Below are 14593 nucleotides of genomic sequence, written 5' to 3'. Positions count from 1 at the left end.
ATAAGATGGCTCGATAGGTTCATGTTTCTACGTACTATCACTGAGCATGCATCGTGCAGACAACGACAAATTCAAAGTCCTGGCTTCCTCCACTGCCTATGTTATAGATTCCTACTAATCTACTTTTCCAACAACCGATCATGATGACCATTAGCGAAGCCTTAAGACGTGTATGATAGCGTGTACGTATGCCCTTTGTGTGCCTCTACATCTGTCCACATTTCGTAGTTCGTAGAATTAATGTTGGGATAAACTTATTCCACCCATGATGACTAAGTCCAACATGTTATACTGTACTACCTACATCCCAAAGGTTAAGGTTTATATTATTTTTGAAAAATCAAACCAAGTATAGTTTATTAAATTTTTAGAACAATCTATTAACAAATATAACATTTTACAGATACCATACGAAAATATTTTTTATTATCTATTTATTGATATTAATTTATATTTTACATGTTAATAATTTTTTGGTAAAAGCTTAATCAAACTTGACATAGTTTAAGTTTCTAAAAATAATATAAGCCTTAAACTTTGCGATAGAGGTAGTATATGGCATCCTCATGGCAAAGACCAAGTCAACTCAAGTCAAAATAATCACTTATGGCCAACAAGATAAACCGAGAAGAGAAGAAACAACTTACAAAGCCACATGATAAAAATCTCAGGAGCTAGGTAGATTAACGAGTGGACTAGCTCATCCTATACTGTGCACCACTCCTTATCTCCTCGTCCATCATAGACCAGCGGACCTAGATTTTCATTTATATATTTTTCCACTTTGCAATCCCACCAATGGAATACACTTGGTATTTAATTTGGCCGCTCTTCCCTGAATTTGTGCAGCGCACGGACTTCTCTACTTTGATCAGTATTCTAAACCCAAAAGTAATTTGTTGATTAGTCGACACCCAAATTTGAACTAGGAATAATAAAGTATTGTTGGTCCTAAATAGGTCGACATATGTGAGTTGATGTTGGGCTCGGAGGCTTGGAATCAAGCTACTATCGACATAACATCCGCGTTGTTCATCCACGCAGGAGTAGGACACACGATAGCCTAACATATACTACTCGATTTGTTTTAAGCCTAAGAGTGGCTCGAGAGGCCTAAGCTCGATCATATTGACAATAAGATCCTCGATGTTGATGCACAGATGAGTAAGCCAAGAGGGGTGGATGATAGTGGAGGAGCGTGTCATACTTTGTTGTCAAGTTGTAGACGAAACACAGAGACCGGAATGCACGGAGGTGTGGAGCAGAGGTCTGCGAGCTGGCACTCGACAAGCTGAGGCCCCACCCACCGGTGAGCCTACGCCAGCAGCTCCCAGTGCCCTAGTGCCGTAGGATGGCGGAGCTTGGGCAGCAAGGCAAGTGCCCCACGTGGCGTGCGGCCCCACCGCCAACGCACCGGCGCCAGTGGTGAGCGAATCGGCGCATCCGACGGCTTGACCGGGAGGGAGCGAGGACGCCCGCGTTAAGGAAGCCACACCATCGTCGTCACCTCACCCGGTTATGTTCGGTTTATAAAAACGCGTGCGCACACAGCGCCGCACGCCACAACGCCCGCTTCCGCGCACCTTCCTCCTCGCACTCGCACACCACGTCTCACCTCACGCGCCGCGCCCTCGCATTCCGCTAGCAGGATACAAGAGACAGACACCGCGCCGCCCACCAGCCAGCCGCCCCTGAGAAGGACTTGACCACTTCCTGCGACCGCGACCGCCTCGACCGCTCCGCCTCCGCCGCCCGCCTCCACGACCATCCATCTCCGCCGGCCGCCTCCCGTCCTCGCCCCCTCATGGCGAATTAGCCCCGGCTCCGCCTCCCGCCCCCCTGGTGCTACCTCTCCCCCACCTCCGATCGATCGGCCGGGCGACTCCGCGGCTCCGCTCTCCGCTCCGCTACAGAGGTGAGCAAATCCCCTTCCTCGGCGACCAATTTCTCATCGATTCCCCCGCTCTTCGCGTTTCGCTCTTGGTTCCTTGGGGTTCCTTGGGTTTCTCGGCGCGGCGATTTCGCTGCGGCCCTAGAAGCTCGCGCTGCGCTAGTAATTTTGGGTGCACCTGGACCTCTGGCCCTACGATTAGGGTAGATTATTATTATTTCCAAGTTCCCATTCGTGTAGGCACGCGGAGCTCGATTCGGCTCTCCCTCCCGCTAAATCTCGGCTCCTAGCTTCGATCAACGCCACCGGCAAGTGGGGATTCGAGGGGCACAGTGGTGTCCGTGAGGAGCTGAGCAAGCGGGGATCGATTGCCAGCTCGTTGCGGTGGTAACAGATCCCCCATTTGGGGCGTTTACTTTGTTTACTTACTTCGGCACATGTTTTCTTAATTACTACTACTACTGGCCTCAAATATTACCTATAGGACTTGCAAAACGTTTATGGATTCTTGGCTTCAACTTGTAATCACCGCCTGCAAAGTGTTACCGTGTTAGGCCAGTGAAGCAAAGAGGGCAAATACTGCCTCCGTTTTCATCCTGTGGTTTACCGCTTTGCTAACAACATCCTGCTGTCCTGAGAGTCTCATCCTATCTAACAACATATAGACAAGGGAGGGATCATTCCCCCGCTGGTCAACGTTATCTCACATTACACGCCGAAAGCGGTTCCATGAGTGAGATCCATGCACTTGGCTTCTTTCAAACCTGCTACATGTCATTATCTTTCTTAGGGTGGCCTGCTAGACAATAGTAATGCTTGAGTGATGTTCAGATGTCCATTGCGAAATTAGGTTCCACTTGTAAGATTATTAGTTTCATGCATTTGCGCAGACCTAAATTTTCTACTCTCTGTTAACAATCGCCGCGCTAATCATATTTGTGTTCTGCTGTTCTTGCACAGATCTTGCAAAATGGAAACTCTACGTGACATGGCCCTGCCACCAGGGTTTGGATTTCATCCCAAAGACGCTGAACTCGTTTCTCACTACCTCAAAAAGAAAGTGCTCGGTCAGAAAATCGAATATGACATTATACCTGAGGTGGATATATACAAGCATGAACCATGGGATTTGCCTGGTAAGTCCCACATGTTTCCACACTAGCCTGTGGTTGTCTAGGTCTATAGAAAAATATATAGAGGAGAAAAAGGCTAGCGGCTTTTGGCTCTCATTCATATTTTATTTGTCTTTCTTCCTTTTCCCAAATTGAGCCCTCTGTCTGAGGTCACATAATCATTATAACCTGGTACATAGGACTATAACTAGACATTTGTAACTGAAAAGTGCGACATATTTCTTTCTTTCACCAGTGCTAGTGGCTCATAGTTAATACTGTTGTGTCTTGTCAAATAATTTTACAGTTGATTGCTAATGATGTATATTTTTCGATATTCTCTTTGTCCAGTATATGATATGTTCTTCTAGATTATATCAGCTGTGTTCTTCAAATCCTAATCGTATCTAATCCTCCGACGATATTCCACGCTACAGGGAAGTGCAATGTTCCAACTCAGGATAACAAGTGGCATTTCTTTGCTGCTCGAGACAGGAAGTATCCCAATGGTGCCCGCTCAAATAGGGCAACGGTTGCTGGGTACTGGAAGTCTACTGGAAAAGACCGGGCCATTAAGGTGGATAAGCGGACCATAGGTACAAAGAAAACTTTAGTTTTCCATGAAGGCCGGCCTCCCACTGGCAAACGTACTGAGTGGATTATGCATGAATACTACATAGATGAGAATGAATGCCAAGCCTGCCCTGATATGAAGGTATTGTACTAACGGACATTGTACCAATGTTTGAGGTTTTGTAACAGTACAATATTTTGAAATGGCATATGAGAGATAGATATATATTTTGCTTCATCTTCTACACATATTGCCAAATTTAATGTGCACTCTACATGTCGTGTTATAGGAGATTGTTTTCATTGTAAAAAAATCCCAAGCTTGAAATTCAGCATGCTAATGTCGTTTTTCTTTATTCTTCAGGACACTTTTGTTCTCTGTAAAGTTACTCAAAGAACTGACTGGACATCAGAGAACGGAAACGTGGTGGGCAACAATAATCATCATCCACAACAATCAAATGTTGCTGCTACATCAGCTGTCAGTGTTGAACAACAAGATGCTGCTGCTTCTTCAGTTGTTGGTGCTGAACGACCAAGTGATGTTGCTACTTTAGATACTGCTGCTCAGATAACAACTCCAGATGGTGACGATGGAATACAGGAATGGCTGGAGGAACTGATTGATACTTCCTTTGATCCGTCCCTTACCACTGTAGTGGATTCAGTTTCTGCTGGACCATCTCCGGATGAACAAATTGCTGAGTCATCGGTATGTTATTATCACTCAGTATTACCACTCACTTGCAGTGACTAAAATAAATTTAACCAGTACCTCTGTTATGAGGTTCTAGGGTGTGCAATTCCTTTTCAAGGAAAGTGCTAAGGCATATACAATAAACTATTGGGTAGACTTGCAAGCCAACGAAGCTTATTCATAACATTTTTATCTACTGCAGAACTTTGCCAAGATGTTGATACCAAATAGCAAATATAAAACTTCAATATAAATGGGTTTATGCACAGTTAATATTTCTGTTATTTGCAAAAAAACTTGTTTTGTAGTGTTATTTACTATTTTCAGGGAATTGGAAAAATCTGTAAACCATGTAAAATAAAGTTAAAACTAGCCAGTATTATTATGACCTGTTCAGAACCTGGTGTAAATATCTCTTCAATTCCTGTAAACTAGCGCGTGTGCTTAGATTGCTGAATTAGCCCCGTACCTTGACTGGTCATCACCGCGAAGCTAGACCTCAGTTACATTTATGCTCTCCTGTGATAGTAATACTATTAAGAATGATTCTAAGAGTTATGGGCATATCTTAGTGCAAATGATGATCTATGTTTTCTGTTGCACTGAACATGCTACTATGCTGACTGGATTTTTTAGTTCCTGCATGCTAACTCATTGCATATGTTTTCCTTGCTGAATTTACAGAACATTGGGGCTATGGCTTTAAAGATGGAACCAGACTATGCCAGTCCTAACCAGATTGGGGTAGATGATACGGATTTCCTGTTGCCAGATGATATTCACGCCATGTTGTATCCTGGTACTGATGACTTCAATTCATGGCATGCTGAGCAGGCAGCTGTTTTTGCTGAGCAAACATACTTTACGGCGGCAGAGCCCTTTACTCTGCCGAACAACTTTGCTGATGGATTTCAGATGGAAGAGCTTCAGTTACCTCTGGAAAATAATGAGCCTTCGGATAATGGAATTACATTACGAATGCGTGATGGAAAAGCACCTGCAGATAGCACTCCACAACGCAGGTCTAAAGCTCAGCGCGCACTTAACAGGATGGTAATGACCAGCTCTGAATCTATCAACCAGACTGTCAAGTTTGTTGACAACAACGGTCATCTTGATCTCATGACTAATGTCAAGCACCAGAGGAAACATGTGCGTGGTATTACTTCTATCGAGCAGTCTGATGCAGGAAAGTCAAGCAGCAATGACAACAACCAAGGATTTCTCAGGGGCGTTGGAAGGGCATTTAGAGGATGTTCAGCAGTTGGACTGAATATACTCATTGCTGTTTGCATGGTTGGAGTTGCCGCAGCAATACTGCATCATGGACGTCACCGAGGTGCTGGGATCATTCTGTAGTAGAGGGGTCAGAAGCATCCTAGGTTTTAGTCATGACCATCTACTCACTGTGATCTTGACAGTCAGCACTGTGATTGAAGTGGATGAGCAATCGAGTATGCGGCTGGGGTGCTTGCCTTCTGGAGATAGTTGCTCATTGGTGGTGCAGAACATTGATCCCCTTGTATGATGGTGCTGTATATAGGAAGTTCTTTCTTCTTGATCGACTCACTGTGTGGCTAGCTATTATGGTGAGTGATGAGTGCAAAATAGAAAAAAAGAAAAAAAAAAGAAACGGGAGTATTACATGTTAGATTTGTAACCTTGAACCATGTTTAATAGCTTGGGAGTCATTTTTCTGTTTGAAAATGAACTCAGGATGTAAATTAGCGATTAATAGTCACCATCAATTCAAATATGGATTTGCTATTATTCTCATCCGAATTGACGACCTGTTCGGTTCAAGGCTGACGTTGCTAGTCATACGCTTGTGACAAATTTTGGCACAGCTGAGTATATGATGCTTGAGAGAATAACCCGTGACACCAACCAAAACACGTCTAAAATGTGATATTCCTAGGCTTTCGTGTGACAGACTTTGATAGGAAGTCCTGATGGTTGATCAATTACTTGTGTGGCCGTTTGACTTGTATGTCACCTTTCAGAATTATGAATCAAATTGCAGTGAAATCTGGGTAGGATTGGGGACGACGTGATTGTAATACTTTCACTCCTGCATTTTTCCAATCCTTACGCAATCCTTACGCTATGCATATTTTTCATGGTGAACTAACCAGGCATGAAAAATGGCAATATATCATGTGAACATTTCGGTTCATGCCTGGTTAACATGTCAAATAGTACTTTCTCTAATACCACTTCAAATTCAGCTAGTCCTACATGTGCTCACGTAGTAAGTTGCCTAATATTCTTTTTAATATGAAATACCTTATAATTTAGGCTCAGAAAAAGACAAAAGTGCAGATCTGTGTGGTGAACAGTGCAAAATTTCGAACTTCTAAAATTTGTCAGACTTGTCATTTTTCTGAGCCTAAAATACAAGGTGAAATTTGCACGCTCCAAATGTACATTGTCAAATACATGCAGCTATTTTTCTGAAAATTTTGGAGCTCCGAAATTAAGTTTTGAATTTGCACGCTCCAAATGTACATTGACAACACGTAACAGGTTTTCCAAAGCCGTTTTTTAAACATAATGTCATCATGCATAGATAGCAGTATTAGAATGATTTTTTCCTGTAAAAAAAATGTCTAATTCACATCGAAATATTTGGTTTAGGCCTAGTTCGGTAGTAAAGTTTTTTCTGAAACCGAAGTATTACAAAACCAAAGTATTTTAGTGCTTCGGGAAGGAACACTTTAATTTCTTGATACCATAGTATTTCTTAGTTTTGGCAAAACCTTCAAGGTGTTTGGAAATTACTATTTACCGCACTTTTGACTGAACGTTTTGTTGCATGCATGGCTGAGCGTGAGTTGCTATCCTTCAATGGTTCATCTAAAAAATGTCTATAAATCATGCTTTGATATGTCCTGCTTCTATTACCAAGGTGAGTTCTATGTTGTAACGTTGCCGGTGTAGAAACCGGCCTGCCGTGCTGCCATTAGTGGGACTTTTACACCACCACCAAGTCTAACAGCATCTAGGATAACTGGCAACAGTAGCAGTGCCCCTTGGATTGCTAAGGGCATCTCCAGCGGCGCGACGCAAACGGACGCTGAGCGACCGTTTGTGTCCGCCGTGACCGGAAATGCGTCTGGCACCACCTCCAGCGGGGCGACGCAAAGTGACCGGGCCGTCCGCGGAGACGCAAACCTGGCCCAAATATGCGCCAGGTTTGCGTATCTGCGGACGGTGCGCGGACGCGCAAAGTGTCCGCTCGGTCCTCACACGGGCCCGCCTGGCAGCGGCACAACTGCTTCGTCTTCCGCGGCATTACTTTCGGGCGGCGCGCTGCAGCCTTTGCAGGGCCGCGTTAATGGCGTGCCTCGGCTTCCGCGAGCGTGCGCAGCTAGTAGGCGTTGCACTGGCAGGCCATTGAAGGCGAGATGGCGTCGGAGCCTCTTAAAGGGACGCTGCCGGCGCCCATTTCCCCGACCAAAACCATTGCCAAATCCAAAAGTATCCACCACACCGACGCCATGGGAAAGAAATGCTGGCCGTTCCGGAAGACGAAGAACGACCAGGAGGCTAGCGGCCCGCGTTCCGGCAAGAAGGCACGGGTCGGTCGGTACGTCCGCGTTGACCTCGCGCGGCAGCTATGGGAGGAAAACCGGCCGGTACCATGGCCGGACGCGAACTTGCCGGGAGGGGGCTGGTACCTGAACTCGCGGCGCGTGCCGGTCCCCCCCGTGCCGCGCGAGGGCCGAGAGCGGCGGGACGAGGTGCGCCGCCGACGAGCGATCTTGCCGCCGGATCTGCGGGAGGATCCGGCGTACGCGCTAAACTCCTACAACTGGATTTCCTTCGGAACGTGGGAGTTCGACGCGCGCCGCGCTGCCTACCTCGTCGACGTAGACTACTTCGAGCGCGAGATCGCCGCCGAAGAAGAAGAGAACGACCAGGAGGACGCGGACGAGGACGGCGACGAGGACGAGGACGCGCACGAGGATGTGACCATGGTGAAAGAACATTTCATGATCTCTGAGTTTTGTGTGTTTGTTAACAACACCGGTGACAATTTAACCGTGTGCTAAGTGGTTTACAGTTATGGAAAAGATACCACGGAAAATCTCGACCCACTCAAAAAGGAAGAAAAGAAAAGAAGGAAGAAGCTGTCTCCTGGCCGTGGCCGGCACTGCCGGCAACTCCGGGCCGGCACTCGCCGGTGTGTACACTCCGGCACCGCCGGCATCTTTGGCCCGGCACCGCCGGCCTATCCGTCGATCTGCGCATCGTGAAAAGTGGCCGGCACCGCCGGCGTCTCAAGGCCGGCACCGCCGGCGTTTCTCCTCCAACGGGCAGAAAAGTAGGTGGGGTATATATACGCCCCTTCACTTACCTTGGAAGGTTGCTCAAACCCTAAGAACTTCATCCTCCATTGCTGAGCCACCAAGAACACCAAAATCGCCAGATCTCCTCCCTCAACCAACCAAATCACTTGTGCTTTGGAGAATCGAAGGAGAAGACCCCGATCTACATCCTCACCGAAGCGTTCTTCATTTCCCCCTCTTATGCTTGAGGGCCCCCTTGCTAGTGTTCCTCTTTGGATCCCTAGTTGTTGATGTTGATGTATGCTTGTTGATTTGTTGTGTTGTTACAGATTTGGGAGCCTCCAATTTGGTTGTGGATGTGTGCCCCAAGAACTTTGTAAAGGCCCGGTTTCCGCCTCGAGGAAATCCCTTAGTGGAAGTGGGCTAGGCCTTCGTGGCGTTGCTCACGGGAGATCCGAGTGAAGCCTTCGTGGCTCGTTGGTTTGGCTTGCGTAGCAACCACACTCCTCCAAACGTAGACGTACCTTCTTGCAAAGGAAGGGAACTACGGGAATCATCTCCGTGTCATCGCGTGCTTCACTCTTGGTTACCTCTATCCCACTCTATCTACTATTGCGTAGCTTTATCTTGCTTAGTTGATATCCTTGTCATATAGGTAAATTCACTTAGTTGCATATCTAGAGAATTTACCTTTTGTGTCAAGCCTAAATTGAAAAAGAACTAAAAATTGGTTAGCACCTATTCACCCCCCCTCTAGGTGCGGCATACGATCCTTTCAATTGGTATCGAGCCTCGGCTCTTATTTCGGGCTTAACCGCCTAAGAGTATGCCGGACGAGGTGCCCTCGGTAGGGGCCGCCCAGACGGTCTCCGTGGAAGACTTCAATTCATTGAAGTCCTCCATGGAAGCCCAAATGGAAAGCATGAAAAAGATGATTGCCGAGCTTTTGGCTCCGGCCCTACCCAAGGCCCCTAGTGTAGAGGTAAAAGACACGGGTGCGTTAGATGATGGAGAGGCTTCGGACTTACCCTCATCTACCAAACCCGTGGAAGGTGACAACTTAAACACTATCAAATCTACAAGTGCATCTCCTAGGGGAACTAGTGGAGGTGAAAGCTACAATCGAGTAGCTCCACCTTTCCTATCTCCCGATATACCGGTTCCCCATCCCCATTTAAACATTCGGGCGACCCACCTAAGTTTTCCGTTGATAATTTCGATACTTGGCAATTTGAGTTCCGCTCTCATGTTTGTAGTGCTTCCAATGAACTATGGAGAATCATCTTGGAGGGCTTCAAGCCATACAACCCCGACAAGTTGACTAGAAGAGAAGCAATTGATAGTCAACTCAACAACACCGCCCTTCACATGATTCAAACTAGTGTGGGGACTCCGGAATTGCATCGTGTCCGGAACTACACCACCGCCAAGGAAGCTTGGGACGGATTGGCCGCTAGTTGCATTGGAAGTGAGAGCACAAGGAGGAACAAGTATAATGCTCTTAAGAATAAAGCCGAAGGATTCTTGAGGCTACCGGATGAAGATCATGAACTCATGTATGGAAGACTTGTCACGGTTGCCGATGCCTTCCGGCTTATTGGTGCCACCCACATCAATGACTCTTGGATCAAGGAGAAGTACATTGAATGCATGATGCCATTTGCTCCCATTGATGTCAAGACTCTTGTGGGAAGGGAATGCTATTCCTCTCTCACCTCTCAACAAGTCGTGCACGAGATGCAAGCTCTCAAGGTGCTTGAGGAAACCTCTCATGATTCTCGCAATCGTGCTCTTGGGATGGCAAAAGGTGCAAACCTTGCCTTGGTGGTCAACCCCGGTGAAGAAGTGATTCCTCAAGAATCTTATAGGGCATCGTGGAGTATGTCCTATCCGGAAGATTTGCAATTCCACTACCATGATCACATGGCCTTCCATGCAAAATCCTTTTGGGTTGATCCCTCCAAGGCCAAGGAAGACAACATCAAGAGGAACAACAAAAGTGGTTTCACTAGCTTTGGTCCAAAGACAAGATCTTGCTACAATTGTGATGACAAGCGCCACTTCATTGCCGAATGCCCCTATGAAAATAGAGAGCTTCATAATGGAAGGCTCATTCCCAAGGACAAGAGCAAGGACACCAAGGGCAAGTATTCAAAAGCCCCCAACAAGAAGTTCTACAACAACAAGACCAAGAAGGGCAAGAGGCCCTCAAGAGTTGTGCTAGTAACAAGGGAAGAATATTCATCCGATGAAGTTGAAAGTTCTAGTGGTGATGAAGATGAAGAAAGCTCAAAGGAATTGGCCGCCATCGTCACCACCAACATACCCTCTTCATCTCTCTTTGAATCTCCCAATGAGAACCCTCCTATCAAGAATGCACATTGCTTCATGGCAAGGTCCTCCTTGGACACATCCATCGTGCTATCAACTCAAGAAGAGTATACCTCCGGAGATGATGATGTTGATGATGAAGAAGATGCATCCTCAAATGGATTGGTCGCTCTTGCCTCCCTCTCCACTAACTCTTCATCACCAAGTGAATCCCCCAATGAGGTCATCCTTGTGGAGGAAGAAAGTTGCCTCATGGCTAAATCCTCCGAGGTATCATCTCCCAACCCCTCTATTCCTAACATATCTAGTGAACTAGGGGTTGATGATGCTAGTCTAAAAGTGAAACAAGAAATGCTAGATTTTGATGATTTCATTCTCAACCTACAAGGTAACACTAAAAAGCATGTTTCAAACCTCATGATTCGTTTAGCTCAACAAAGTGCTATGCTTGAGAAAAAGGGTCAAATAGAGAGAGAAGACTCTCTCGAAATCCATGCTCTTAAAAATGCTCTTGAGGAATGTCAAGAAACCATAGCTTCTCTTGAAGAGAGGTTAGAAAATATTGAAGAGCCTCAAGATAAAATTAACAAGCTCACTAAAGCTAGAGATCTTGCTAGGGCTAAGAATAAAGTGTTTACAAAGGAAAAGGCCCAATTTGGGGTTGATCATGAGAAACTTGTGAAGGATCTAGATGAACTAGACAAAGCTCACAAAGCTTTGAAGAGTGAATACACTCTCCTATCCAAGTCGTTTGAGCAACTTCAAATTAGGCTTGCTACATATGATGTGCCTAGTTCCTCTACTCCTCTATGTGATCATGCAAACATTGTTGAGGAAAATGCTAGGTTGAAGGATGAACTTGCTAAGGCCTCCTCTCCCCAAAGTAAACTTTCTTTGGATGATCTTTTGAGTAAGCAAAGATCAAACAATGGGAAGGAGGGCCTTGGTTTTAATGCCAAGGCAAAGAAGGCAAACAAGCAAAAGGCCAAGCCCGCACAAGAAAAGAAGAAAGAAGTCACTAATGGTGAAGCCTCCAAGGGCAAAACCATGAATGATGATGATGCGGGAATTGCTAACCCTCACTATGTTTTATTTAAAGATTATTATGGTGATGTTTATGCTAAATATGTTGGCCCATATGATGGTTATGTTGCTTGGTCTATTTGGGTTCCAAAGACCCTTGTTGCTAACAAAAGAGGACCCATTGCGAAATGGGTACCTAAATCCTAGAATTGATCTCATGTAGGACTATGCCGCCGGAGGTTCAAAATGGGTACTTGATAGTGGATGTACAAGTCATATGACCGGCGGCAAGAACCTCGTCAAGGAGTTGAGGCCTAACATTAATGATATCACCGTCTCCTTTGGCGATAATTCTACATCCGAGGTATTGTGTTTTGGCAAGGTTGTGGTTGCACACAACATTACTCTTGTGGATGTCATGCTTGTCAAAACCCTTGGTTACAATTTGCTTTCCGTTTCCGCCCTTGGCAAGATGGGTTTCGCCGTCTTTATTGATAATGATATTGTGGTCCTCTTGTGGAGCAAGACTCTAAAAGTCGCATTCGTTGGGTATCGCGAACACAACTTGTATGTGGTGGACTTTTCGGGGACCACCACGTCAAGTGCGATGTGCCTATTCGGAAAGGCGGACGTGGGTTGGTTGTGGCATCGCCGCCTAGCCCATGTCAACATGAGAACTTTGCAAAGTCTTCACAAGGGGAACCATATTGTGGGACTAATGGAAAATGTGTCTTTTGCCAAAGATCGTGTTTGTAGGGCTTGTGTTGAAGGCAAAATGCATGACTCTCCGCATCCAAGCAAGACCATTATCTCTTCCAAGAGGATCTTGGAGCTCCTTCATGTGGATCTCTTTGGTCCCGTTACTCATGCAAGTCTTGGTGCGAAGAAACATTGCTTGGTGATTGTCGATGACTACTCAAGATACACTTGGGTCTACTTTCTCAAGATGAAAGATGAGACTCAACAAATATTCATTGACTTTGCTACCGAGGTGCAACGCCAACACAACCTTCTCATTATGGCAATAAGAAGTGACAACGGCTCCGAGTTCAAGAACTACACACTCAATGATTTTCTTAGTGATGAGGGGATTCGTCATCAATATTCCGCTGCTTACACCCCTCAACAAAATGGTGTTGCGGAGAGGAAGAACCGGACTCTTATGGATATGGCAAGGTCTATGATGGCGGAGTATAAATCCCGCTATAACTTTTGGGCCGAAGCCATCTCCACCGCTTGTCACTCCTCCAACCGGCTCTATCTCCGCAAGGGCTTGAACAAGACTCCATATGAAATACTCACCGGGAACAAGCCTAATATCTCATACTTCAAGGTTTTCGGGTGTAAGTGTTTCTACAAAATCAAAGGAGTTCGTTTATCTAAATTCGCTCCTAAAGCTTTGGAGGGTATATTTGTTGGTTACGGTGCCGAATCTCACACTTATAGAATCTTTGATGTATCCTCCGGGATTATCATTGAATCTTGTAGTGTGAAGTTCGAAGAAAATGATGGCTCCCAAGTGGGGCAAGTTGATGTATGTGCGGGTGATGAAATACCTCAAGATGCCATAGTAAGAATGGGTGTGGGATTTTTCCGCCCCATTGAGGGACACGGTGTGGCGTCTCGGGAAGAACTATGCTCTACCACGGTGGAGCCCTCATCTTCTCAACATCAACAAACCTTACCTAGTGAAGCAAGTGATGCACCAACCCAAGAACAAGAACAAGACTCTCCCTCTTATGTGCAAGATCAAGGACAAGATCAAGGTCAAGATCAATCAATCACTCATAATGGCTCCAATGAGGATCCAATCAACTCTTGCCCTTCTCCGAACATTGTTCAAGGTGAAGCACATGAGATTGAGCAACCCCAAGCAATTGAGGAAGCTCAAGTTCAAGGTCAAGACGGGGACCCAAATGATCAAGTTGATCAAGTGACACCTCCAAGGCCTAGAAAGACCAAGGAGGAGATCGAGGCCCGTCGTCTAGCTAGAAGAGAAAGGAACCTCGAGCTTCGTGGACACACTCATGACAAGGTTCTTGGTGATGTAAGGGAAAAGGTTTCCACAAGAAGGCAATTGGCGAACTTTAGCCATCATCATGCTTATATCTCCTTAGTGGAACCCAAGAAAGTATTTGAAGCCCTTGAAGATTCGGATTGGTTGGAAGCTATGCATGAAGAACTCAACAACTTCAAGCGCAACAAAGTGTGGACCTTAGTAAAGAAGCCTAAGGAGTGCCGCAATGTTATAGGCACTAAATGGATTTTCAAGAACAAGCAAGATGAGTTTGGAAATGTTGTGAGGAACAAGGCAAGATTGGTGGCTCAAGGGTTCTCTCAAGTTGAGGGTATTGACTTTGGAGAAACCTATGCTCCCGTGGCTCGTCTTGAGTCCATCCGTATCCTTCTTGCTTATGCTTCGCATCATAACTTTAAGTTACAACAAATGGATGTGAAAAGTGCTTTTCTTAATGGTCCTTGGTTCGAGGATCTCAACTTCCCTAACCATGTCTACAAGCTTGATAAAGCACTTTATGGTCTCAAACAAGCTCCTAGAGCTTGGTACGAGCACCTTAAGGAATTGTTGGTAGACCGTGGGTTTGATGTTGGGCTAATCGACCCCACTCTTTTTACTAAGAGGGTCAATGGGGAGCTTTTCGTTTGCCAATTATAT

General features: G+C 45.7%; 1 protein-coding gene across 1 annotated transcript; it reads left to right on the top strand.

The window, feature by feature from the left end:
- Positions 1–1786: 1786 nt before the first annotated feature.
- LOC124667591 (NAC domain-containing protein 74-like) lies at positions 1787–6076 on the top strand. The gene is made up of 5 exons (XM_047204848.1): positions 1787–1915; positions 2852–3027; positions 3441–3718; positions 3941–4288; positions 4958–6076. The coding sequence occupies exons 2-5, from the start codon at positions 2862–2864 to the stop codon at positions 5630–5632; spliced, it is 1467 nt and encodes a 488-aa protein (XP_047060804.1). The 5' UTR covers positions 1787–1915; positions 2852–2861; the 3' UTR covers positions 5633–6076.
- The last annotated feature ends 8517 nt before the right edge of the window (positions 6077–14593 follow it).

The sequence above is a fragment of the Lolium rigidum genome, chromosome 6 (genome assembly GCF_022539505.1).
Source record: "Lolium rigidum isolate FL_2022 chromosome 6, APGP_CSIRO_Lrig_0.1, whole genome shotgun sequence".
In the NCBI taxonomy this organism is placed as follows: Eukaryota; Viridiplantae; Streptophyta; class Magnoliopsida; order Poales; family Poaceae; genus Lolium; species Lolium rigidum.
The sequence above is the reverse complement of the archived record's forward strand: the minus strand, read 5'-3'. Positions and strand labels throughout refer to the sequence as shown.